This window comes from Lynx canadensis, chromosome D3, assembly GCF_007474595.2.
Source record: "Lynx canadensis isolate LIC74 chromosome D3, mLynCan4.pri.v2, whole genome shotgun sequence".
Lineage (NCBI taxonomy): Eukaryota > Metazoa > Chordata > Mammalia > Carnivora > Felidae > Lynx > Lynx canadensis.
Genome location: NC_044314.2, coordinates 63298657 through 63310031, shown reverse-complemented (window position 1 = coordinate 63310031; position 11375 = coordinate 63298657). Strand labels below are relative to the sequence as shown.

The 11375-nt window shown below is 45.7% G+C and overlaps 1 protein-coding gene across 8 annotated transcripts in view; it reads right to left on the bottom strand.

Moving 5' to 3' along the window:
• Positions 1-1707: 1707 nt before the first annotated feature.
• The window catches only part of LDLRAD4 (low density lipoprotein receptor class A domain containing 4), a 440723-nt gene continuing 431055 nt past the window's right edge, over positions 1708-11375 (bottom strand). For 6 of the 8 annotated variants that reach the window (XM_030336721.1, XM_030336719.1, XM_030336720.2 and 3 more), the window contains 2 exons: positions 10603-10656; positions 1708-9089 (listed from right to left, as the gene is read on the bottom strand). In XM_030336721.1, the coding sequence (XP_030192581.1) occupies positions 8559-9089; positions 10603-10656 (585 nt within the window). In that variant the 3' untranslated portion in view covers positions 1708-8558. The remainder of the gene's footprint in view (positions 9090-10602; positions 10657-11375) is intronic. The other 2 variants (XM_030336726.1, XM_030336728.1) reach the window with 1 other exon arrangement.

Genomic DNA, 11375 nt, shown 5'->3' with positions numbered 1-11375 from the left:
GAGCTCCTGTATACAATTGTCTATAAATATATATACATGAATCCTGGTAAGGCATTTTGAAAGTCTGCATTTCAGTCACACTGTGCTGTGTTCAAATGACTACAGCTGTAGCATTGACACTTCTGATTTTTTAGAAGAGTATGTGAAATAGGGCGAATGAGGTTTGTAAAAGCTACAGTCTGAACAGAAACATGATGTTAAAACAAAGAACTTCGCAAATGCTAAATTTTTACTTTTTGGCTGCTATTTTAAAATGAACATTTAAATTAGAATCCATTCAAAGCAAAACAGCATAATGAGCAATCTAATTATGATGTTCTAAGTAACAGACTCATTATAGACTGTTATGTGCAAGTATCATCATGGAGAGTCAGAAATGCGGTGTTTTATTCCAGGGCTCACTATGAGTGGATCTCTGGAAGAGGACACCCTGTGTTTCCAAATGTTCCCTTAAGGGGGCAGGGAGAGGGCAGCCTGAGGAGTGTGATTATCCAGTGCTCTGCTTAGCAGCCAGCAGCTCTACTGTTTCACAAACAAGCTAATGTACAGAATTAAGTTGGTCAAAGGAAGCGGGAGATTGGAAAGGTTTGGGGTCCAAGGCAGGCACGTGCTGGCAGCACTGAAGAACAGCAGATAACTCCCCAGGTCCCCAGGGTGGGACACAAGGAAGTTGAGGCAGAAGGAGAGATCATCACAGAGAGGAGGTGTTAGGTTCTGTTCATGTCCTGTGCTAAGTATAGGCCTAGCTGGGAAAACTGTGGGTCCAGAACTGGGTGTTTCTCTCCCCAGCCAGCAGTGCCTGGCTCTTCCAAGGACCCACTTGAATGTGGTGTGACTGTGGCAGAGGCATGAGAACTCCACTCCAGTGCTCTGTGGCCATTGTCATTTCAGCGCCAGCCAGGAGGGACAGCTTCTGGGCTTGCTGGCAGCTTCCAGACCACAGGTGTCTGGATTTTTCTGCCTTCGGACTTCTTCAGAAGTCTTCAGTTCTCACCCAGGGCGACTGGCTGGGAAGATAACCCCAAAGGGCAACCCTCAATAGTGGAGAATGGTCCGTCTCCCTACCTCCCCTGCTTCTTGGCACCATCCTGAGCCCCAATTGCCTACAGTGGAAATGAGCGTGAACACTTTGTCTCCCTTGTCTCTCATTACCTGCTTCATCCTCTGGGAACAGCTCCCAGACAAGGGTACCCTTCAAGTTACCCTCATGGAGATCCTCAGCTCAGCTTTTGCTTTCAGGGAACCTTACACAGAGACAGCTACCACTTGACTCTTGGTATAGACTCCTTGTGGCAGAGGGAGAGTTGGAGGGAGCTGTTTCTCTGCTGTGACAGGCACACTCCAGGGTTTAGTGAACAGGATCAAGTAGGCATCTCAAGCTCCCAACCCCCTCCTTCCTGTGCAGAACTTTGTCCATGAGGAAAGTTTATAATCTCTCAATGAAGGAAATTTTAGAGTCCTTTTGCTACATGATCACAGACTGAAAACTTCCAATGCCAAGAAACTAAACCTCTGAGGCATCTGTCCCCTCCTCAGGCACCTGGGCTCCAGTGAAGCAGTTCTCAATGGCTTCTCCCAGGATGAGACTTGAGGAAAATCCTTGAATGTTTCTCTGAGACCGGGTTTTAAAACACGTGTAGTTTTCTCCCCCCACATAATGTGCTTTGTCTTTGAAAGATTACAAGAAAGAAAAATAGGAGACACATGTATATCACTGATTATTTTTAATGATTTTATGCTATGGTTTGACCACAGCACTAAGAACAAGCAGAAAAAGCTGATTTCATAACTAACAGCACTTAGAGCAACATCTTTAAAAGTATTGCAATTACAGACCTTAGGTCTAAGAACTACATCACCATTGCTCAGTTAAAAGAGGCAGATACACAACAGTTGGAAATATTTCTCTGTGTATAACTGGAAATTATTCTGAAAAGTAAGCACAAATAGCTGTTAAACACTTTAATGACTTCTGATTATCAGAGCTCACATGAACTACTGAAAAGTTCATATACAGTTTGTACTTTTTTAGTAGGCTGCTTTATAATAAAAATTAAATGAACTAAATGCTGTGAATAGTGTTTTACACGTTTTAAAATAGCTTTAAACTAGACAAATACAATTAGAAAATGTGATTTTTGAAAGCCATGAAATGAAAAATAGCAATATACTGACAAGCACATTAAAATAAACCAGTATCATTAACAGTAAAGTTTAAGCCTCAGTTCTGTAGAAAGGAAGCAATGGTGCGGTAACACACTTTAGTACCTCTGAGTCTAGAACATTCTCTGATGACACTCATGCGCAACAGTTCTCCCAAGAGATGGAACCTGGAAGGGTGGAAGTGTTGCTCCTGACAGCAGTGAGCCTTGTCTCCTGATGCTGAACCAGAAGCACGAGGGGCCCCTGCAGGACACACAAGGGGCGCAGACGGTGGGGGCTGGACAGGACAGAGCACCCATGAGGTTAACTATCTTGTCATGCCCTTTCAGAACAGTTAGAGAAGGGCTGGTCTTTAGTCCTTCAGCATCAAGAGTTGCATTGTAGAGGTGTTTTCAGTTTAAGGATAATCGGTAATAATTTGCTTTCTGGAGGATAAGGGCATGATTCTCTTGTGTTTTCAAAATCAGAACATACACCACAGAGCAAATAAAAAACATGAAATTTATTATTCTGGTGACAGAATAGAGTGGAACTGTGGATCAGATGGGCAAAACTTCACTGACTGCCTTTACGGACAACACCAGAAAGGATGTGCACACCCATGGTTCAGTGGTTTTAGCAAAAATGTGCTAGGCTTTTCTTTTTCTTTCTTTAGTATCAGGATATTTGAAAATAAATGCAGAGGTCCTAACAGAGGCTAACACTGAGCTGGAAGGATAGATGCTGCGTAAGAGGTGTGACAGAACATGCAACTGAAAACATAATCCCTAACCGCTGGCAAAACCTAGTTTGTCAAGATCACCACGAGACGCCAACAGGAATGGATAGAAGATTCTTCACTTGGCTGGCTGATAGCTAATTCTCTGCTAATGATAACCCAAAAGAAAACAAGTTTTTCTAAAAGTGGGGTCTTCTCCTAAGTGTTTTTGTTTTTCCTGAGATACTTTTTCCCTACAAACCCATTGGTTCATTGGCTCCATAGCTTCGGTTTGTCAAAGAAAAAGGCACAGAGAGACTAGGGACACAGATGGCCAACAAGGCCTCTGTACTGAACAAAGTCCTCTTCTGCAGCCTGATTTACTTAACCGGGACATTAGTTTTGCAATTTTAACGACATGTGCACTTTTCTCTGGGGTTTGACATCTTCGTTATTCTACAACATAGTATCTTTTCATAAAACAAGTTGCAAAAATTTTTCTGTTACACTGGTCCAACTGAGCATCACTGAAGAGATTAAAATGAGAAGCATCTAACGGCAACCAAAAAGCTGTAGGATTTTTTTTTTTAAGGGTTTTCACAGCAAAGGTGCAACTCTCAATTGCTATACATATGCTGGTCATAAACAGTGGCTTGCTTGTTCAGACTTCTTTCCCTTGTGTTATAATATTGATATTTAATAGGAAAATAAACTACATAGACTTTTATCTGTATGCATCCATTTGCAAATTTCCTTACAAAAGAGGACAAAGCACATAGGCATTCACAAATTCTATGCCATTTCTGTTAAAATCGGTATCTATACATTATATTACAGTATTAACAATTTTTTTGTTCTACCCATTGGGTAGGATATGTGCATAATATATTCAAGTTATATACAGCACCTTACAAATAAAAACAGAAGACAGACAACTGAAAAAGCACCATTGTAAGTGAGGCACAACAAAGGTGGGAGCAGAGTGCGGCAGTGGGGGCTCAGTTCCTGGGTCTGCTGATGTCAGCACAAGACCCCGTGGGGGCTTCAAAGCGACTGGCATGCAGAGCTCTTTGGAACACCATGGGCGACATGACATGCGAGTAGTGCGTCGGGACCCCCACCACACTGCACACAGACAAGCACACGCAGAGGAAGGAAAGAGGATGAAAGGAAGGCAGCGCTTTCTTGGCAAGGCATTCGGCTCACACACACCAGCTTCCTGATGCAGCCGGCCTGGGAAGCAGCAGCAGCAACAGCAGCAAACAACTGTCTAACCCTGGCAGTAAATTACAAACTTAAACTATGCAAAAGATGCAGTACTTTGGGTAGTAAACTAACCTCAGCTGAAATCTTGGTTCCTGAAAACTGTAGGCTATGGTGAGGCAGGTATTTCGCACAGTCCGTCACTGACCTCTGGCCAGGCTCTGGCAGCTGGCATCAGGGGAGCAGCAAAGCTGCTGAAACTAACTTTTGTGATCTGGGGTGAAAGCACTTTCTTCATCTGTGACTTGGATGGGCAACTGGTACCTACAGTGTTGCTCACACTAAGGAGGGGACACCCACCAGCCCGTCCCCCAGTCGTGTCATTTTATTTAGGTTCACCAAGGCCAAGGTGATCTGGGTGAACGTCAGCAGAACGAAGCCTGTATCACGGCCATTCAGCGATGACTGGGGACGCTGGCAGAGCGAGGAGGCGGGCTTGGGGGGGGGGTTGCCTGGTGCCAAGCATGGGCATATGTCTTGCTTTAGTCACACAGACAAAATCAAAAAGTTAACAAAAACCAAGTGTCCTTCCCAGTTTTTTTTTTTTTTTCCTTTGCACACTGCTGAGCTTTGGGAATCTGAAGAAAAATGAAAGGGATACCAAACGACATGCAGTTAATGTTGCCGCTCTAAGCGGCAAGCCTCAAGCAGGGGCCCCAGCCCAGCAAACACAGCTGGAGCGTGCTGGGGAACAGCCCCTGGCCCTGCCTCCAAGGCCCCGACCCCAGGAACCTCCTACAGGCAGTCCTTAGTCAGAAAAGCAACTGGATGGAAGGTGACTGAGCCTTGTCCAGGGGCAACTCTGCTTCCAAGGGGAAGGCTGCCATTTGACTGGATTCTAGGTCAGAACAGCTCTCTAGCAGCGCATGCATGTGAGCCTGTCCCATTCTTACAAAGTACAGGCAAAGAAGATCAATGAAGATATTCAGAAGCCCAAGACGGACACCGTCATCTGTGTGCCACATTCCTATGTGGGTGCTTCTGAAGGCCTGCCATCTGCCCCTGTGCTCTCCCAAGAGTTTGAGCTACAATCAGTGGATACAAATGTAGTCCTCATGACAAGTCTTCGTAAAGTTTCATTAGCTATGCTCTTTGGCTATCTTGAAATTTCTTGTGGGCTGGGTGTCCATATGCATATATGGTGGTGAAGATCAGAGGGCCTGCTTGCCAAGCTCCTTTAACACTAAATTTTCGTCAGGTACACAAAGAATGGAGCAACTTTTACTTAAGTACATAATTTGTTTAGCAAAATCTCTTGTACTAAGGACTGCTTTGGTGACTCAAGAACAGTAGACTTTCTGCAAAAGCAAATATACTCCTGAAAACTGTGTTCCTAGAAATGGGATTCAACATGGCTTGGGTTTCATGCTCCTGGAAGTCCCAAGACAATGGATGGGAACGTCACAGCAGGATGCCCGGGAGGACCCCTTCCCACCCACTGCTCCTTTGAACAATACAATTCTTTATTTTTAACACCCTACTGAAATAATAAACCTACCACAGATTGTCTAAATCTGGTTCCCAAGCCAGACCCTTGTGTCCCCCAAGCACGTGATCTTCTTGAACATTCACCCCCGTACAAGCTGCCTCCGCATGGCACCCCTTGACCTGCACAGAGCCAGTGAGGGGCAATGCTGTGCAAACAGGGCGGTCACTTTCCAAGAAGCTATGGATCACCTTCTCCCCGTGGCAAAGGAAATTGACTATTAATTCAATTCACGACCTTGGCTTTTAAATTAATTCATTACAGAGGTCCAGCCTCAAGGACCATTAAGTCATGGTTTGATAGGGCTGTGTCTTTAAATAACTATTTAACTCAAAGGGCAATTCTCCAGGGTGGAAGAATGGGAAGAACCTCTTCTGAAAGATGATTAAAGTTATTTGAATTAAATAATTGCTTCGCCAATACTGTGGACATCTGCAAAACATTCATATACTTGCAAAGTGACTAAGGAATTTACCGGTTTCTGACCATAGCTCATTTCTTGTAGCAGGTAGAACAATAAGGATTATGAAACCATTTTGAGCTAGAGCTATAGGGGTGGGGGGTTCACCCTTTATCAAAATTGCAGGTGAGGCTTAGAATGGTAACCAACCTCCTCTTGCATCTGACAGGACACCTGATCCATAATTTACCCTGAGCCCCCATAGGTGCTGCCATCCCTCTACAGGGTGAGTCAAGGCTTCATGCCAAGGGGATGCCCAGCTGCCTTAAGTGCAGGCCTGTGACCCAGGCAGTGAGCTGAACTGTGGGAGCACCTGCAGCATGGGAGAGGCAGCCTCCAGGTCCAAGTCCAGGCTCCCAGCGATCTGCCCGATCTCAGAATCCCTGCAGCAACGCCCGGCACACACACTTTCAAATAAGGTCTGATGCCTGAGTTGCAACTGCTGCTCACATTTTCTCTCACTCTTCTTTTAAGAGTTTGACTAGTTCTGTGGATCTTAACTGTGGGAAATGGAGGAATCTAATAGAGATTCCAATCCTGAAAACAAAACAAAAACCAGCCACTTACTGACCAAGAGAAGCAACAGAAAGAAGCAGCCGACAGGACTTTTAGTTCAGAACATTCTCCAGCCCCCAGCCCACAGCACAAAGTCACCTCCCTGAGAAACCACCTTGGAGACCCACAAACAGACACGAACACACGTGTGCCGACGCATTAAAACTGCGGAGATCAGAGTCACCAAGCCATCATTCCAGTCCATTCATTGTTCTACATGCATAGGCCAAAGGGGCCTGGCCAGCCCAGGGTCGGCAGCGGTGGACAAGCCCTCCTGGAGCATGGCGCGGCCTAACCCTCAGGCTATGGCTGACAGACAGGCCAGATGGCAGCTTCCACAGAAGGAAGTTATCCATTCCACATGAGAGCGAATGTTTGTAAATATCAAGGATTTTAAAGCTAAGACTAACAATATTTAAAATTAGCTTTCTAGTTGCATTTTAACTGCATGTTGTGCTTTTTATCCTGTGCTCTTATGGTCATGCCTCCCCCCGACCCCGCCCTGCACTATCTGGTAACTGTCCAGTTCTGGCCACCACCGCCCAGGGAAAGGAAACTCCCCTGGGAGCTCCGGTGGGTCCTGAACACCGCACTCCTTCGAGAGTGACATGCAACAGCTTGTTATTGTGCTCTGCACCATGGTGTTCTCTCATTCACTCTCCAGGGGCTTCCTGCACACGGAGAAGCCACTGGTGGCATCCCTGGCACACCGAGGCTGGGCAGGCCACGCGGGGACCACTGCCTCTCGAGCACTGACCAGCTGTCTGGGCTTGAACTGAACTATCTGCTATCTAGAAAAGGAGAGAGACAACGGGAATACACTGAGAAGTCACGTATTTCAACAGTATTAAGAATAACCACCTTGCACTTTAAACAATTTATTGCATAAAATAATGTATGTGTCTGAGTATATTTCATGCTACAGTGAAAAAAACCCTCTAAATTACTGAAGAAACTGCACTGCTGGAGGACAGGGGCAGCACTGCATGATACTGGGTACATAAATGCAAGTGTCAGGTTCAAATGTAATAAAATATGCAGCCTAAGACTAGCAGAGTAACACAACACATCAGAAATGCTGGGATTTAGTATTTCCTCTCTTCCATCCAAAAGTCTCCAAACATTCGGTGACGCACTGCTACGTGATGCAGACTCTTGTCACACTGCCTTGGTTTCTGTAAGCTGGCATGTGTTAGGCTACAACCCCAAACATCTTTTCTCACGTGAGTATGGGGAACACTCCAGGTGCTCCTTGGGCCTAATAAGAATCCACAGGCGAGAAGACAACATACAGAACTCCACACAGAACAGTTCCCTCGTATATAAACATTTAGATAGTGCAACTTTCAAAAACACATCATCACAACACAAATTAGCTCCTTGCGCTCATCTAACTTCTTCACGTTATACCTTGGCACACAAAACGGGAATTCTGAATCATATTTTTAAAACAAAATAAAAGTTCCACACCTTGGGAGAAAAAGCAAACTGGCCAATACTTCCCCGTGATAATATATAATAATGCATCCTTCTTTATCAATTGATTATAAACCAGGCCATTCTGGCCTCTTTCTCTGCAAAGTCTCCTTTCATAATTAAATAAATCAAATACCTCTGTGGGTTTTATTTCATGATATCTTCAAAGCATCCCTTTCTCTGTGTTCCCATGCCCGCCCTTTGCCAAAACCAGCCCCCGTCCTGATGCCTGTCCCCAAATAAACACTGTTTGCGGTCAGACCGGATGGAAGTTTGTATTATTTCAGTCTAGTCTGCATGCAATTCCCCTGAAAGGAATCAGAAACAAAGACCATGTTTGCACATTTGGTTTTACTTCGTTGTAGCACGTGAAACGGAACAACACTGTGCCTGGGAGCGGAGGCAATGAGGCCCTCATCCCTCCTTGGCTTCTGCCTCCTCCAGTGCACGTCAGAGGGTCAGACGAGGTTCCCAGGCTTCCTGTCCTTGCCCTGGATGGGCAGCACCGTGCCCCCTGAGCTGTCCTGCTGAAACAGCAGTCTGCTCCCCCTGTGTGCGCTGCTGTGCTGGTGATGGAAGAAAGAGGCGCCAGGGTAGTGGCCCATCACCTCACTGTAGGTCGGGGGCGGCCCCTCCATCCTCCCGTTACTGCTGCAGGTGCTGGCACTTATGCCCGAGTTGCTACTCGGCGGACACGGGCCCCCACTGTACACAGAAATGTCTATCAAATCGCTGTCGAATATGGTTCGGTTGGGCGGGGCCCTCACAGATTCTCGGTTGAGTTCCCTCTGCTGTTCAGGGTCCCTGAGCTGCAGGGCGCAGGGCCCCTGGTAAGGAGGCGGCTCCTCCCCATCGGATAGGGAGATGGTGGGAGGAAGGTCGATCTCGTGCTGCACGTAGGGGTAGGTGGGCTGGAAGCGGCTGAACCGGTCCCTCTGGATGAAGGATGGGGCAGTAAACCTGTCCCTGGACCGCGGGGCATACATGATCTGCAAGGGAAGAGGAAAGGGTTGAAGACATTCGTGACACAATAGTGATCACGAATGGGATGGTATCAAGGAAAGTCATGCTTGATCTTGATCTATGTTCTCAGCAGTTTGAAGACTTTCCAAACAGTCCTCAAAACAGGAAACAACAGGAAAAGACTATTTCAGGAAAAAAAAAAAGTAGTTTTCTTATTCCTCATGACCTACAACATCACCTGGGCAAACTATGGTTTATCTAGCATGGTTTCACTGTGGAGAACTGTGGTTAACTGAGAATTTGGGTTTAATGGGAGTTGCTGTGTATGCTGTGTATACATTTTCTGATGGTTCCTTTAGAATATGACAGCAATTTCCAGAGTGCAGTAAACAGTAACAGAGTGGAAAGCGCTGTTGGGGGCGGGCGGGGGGGGAGGCGCTCCAGGACTGCCCACCAGGTGACTGGGTCTGGGCCCTACCCCTTCACCTGGAGTGAGGGGACTGGGCCGCCCGTACTCTCACCTGTGGCTCAGAAGAGTGGGGCATAAGTTCAATTGCACGCAATGGTACTTGCAGCAGGTATAAGGCATTGGGTCTATGTATGAAATACTATAGAACATGTTACTCTATCAATTACTTAAGAAAATACAGAACACATGACTTCTTTTTCTTTCTGATTTCTAGGCTTTTCTAGTTGTTTCATTCTGAATAAAAGTTTCCTGATATTTTTAGTAATTGACATGAAAAATATTCTGTACTCCAAAGTAAATATGATTACAGATTTGTTTTCCCAAAATGAAGCCAGGTACTGGACTTCTTACCTAATCCTCGTGCTTCTTCCACCATCCAAATTTCTTCTAGAGGAAAGACACAGATATATGTCCCCACTGATTTCTCTCACACCATATTTTTAACTTATAGGCAAAAAAATATGTTATTTTAAAAATCATATTCGTTTTTCTAATGTGTATTTATTTATTTTTTTGAGAGAGAGAGAGAGAGAGAGAGAGAGCGCGCGCGCAAGCAGGAGAAGGGCAGAGACGGGGAGGACAGAGGATCCAAAGCAGGCTCTGTGCTGACAGTAGCAAGCCCGACCCGGAGCTCAAACTCACAAACCGCGAGATCATGACTTGGGACGGAGTCGGACGCTTAACTGACTGAGCCAGCCAGGTACCTCTAAAAGTCATATTATTAAATTGGGAGATGTATTTATAAACTATACCCACATCTGCCAAGCCTCATTATTAGCAGCTTATGGGATCATGTAAAGATCAGTGATTCTCAACTTGGTTTCTATAAGGAGCAAAGATAATCCCTAGGACATTCTAGGGAAAAACTCCTCCCCACCTTTTTAACCAAGGTTCCAGCATATGCCTTCAGTGAAATGTGTTCTTTCTTAATCTGTGCTGTAATACACTTAGCCCTTCCACCAATTTTGTTGCAATGGTTTATTCCTGTCCTCCCCTCCCCTCCCCTCTGCACACACTGGTGCAGCAGCCACCTCCTGTTGCCTGCCCCCAACCCTTCCCCAAATCCTTACCTCTGAGGCCCCTGGCTGAGGCCCGGAGCTGTCTGAAGGCCACAGGCGCCCTTCCTGGCAGGGGTGGGGGGGTGGGCAAGAAACATCACAAGAAAATCATTAGTTTCATACAACAGCACTCAAAATCAAGGGATCACATTCCTCTTTTGATAGCAGCACACCTGTTTAGAACATGGAATGACCCTTAAAGAACTGGTCTTTTTTCACACCTAACATCTAAAACAGAGAATTGTGACCACAAGGAAAAGTTAGGAGGTTTGGTCTTAGCCACAATACATTTTAAAATAGATCTGAAGTCAGGGTGCCTGGGTGGCTCAGTTGGTTAAGTGTCCAACTTCGGCCCAAGTCATGATGCCCACAGTTTGTGGGTCCGTGCTGACAGCTCAGAGCCTGGAATCTGCTTGGATTCTGTGTCTCCCTCTCCCTCTGCCACTCCCCTGCTCATGCTCGGTCTTTCTCTCTCAAAAATAAATAAACACTAACAAAAAATTCAAATAATAATAATAAAATAGTTCTGAAGTCAAATATGTGCCAAACTATACAGCTGTATTTTTGCAATACATTCAAAATGTCCTCACGGTCACATTCAATCACCACTTGGATCTGCGTAGGGTCTGGGTGAATCTAAGCTCTTATTTGGAGGCCAACCCCCCATGCAGATGTGCACTAAGTGCCTTGGTCCGAGCACCAGACCATGCCCTTGTGAACTGCAACCAGCTTTGACCTAAGCAGCAGCAGGAGTAGAAGAAAAGCACTACCCAGCCACACAGTGG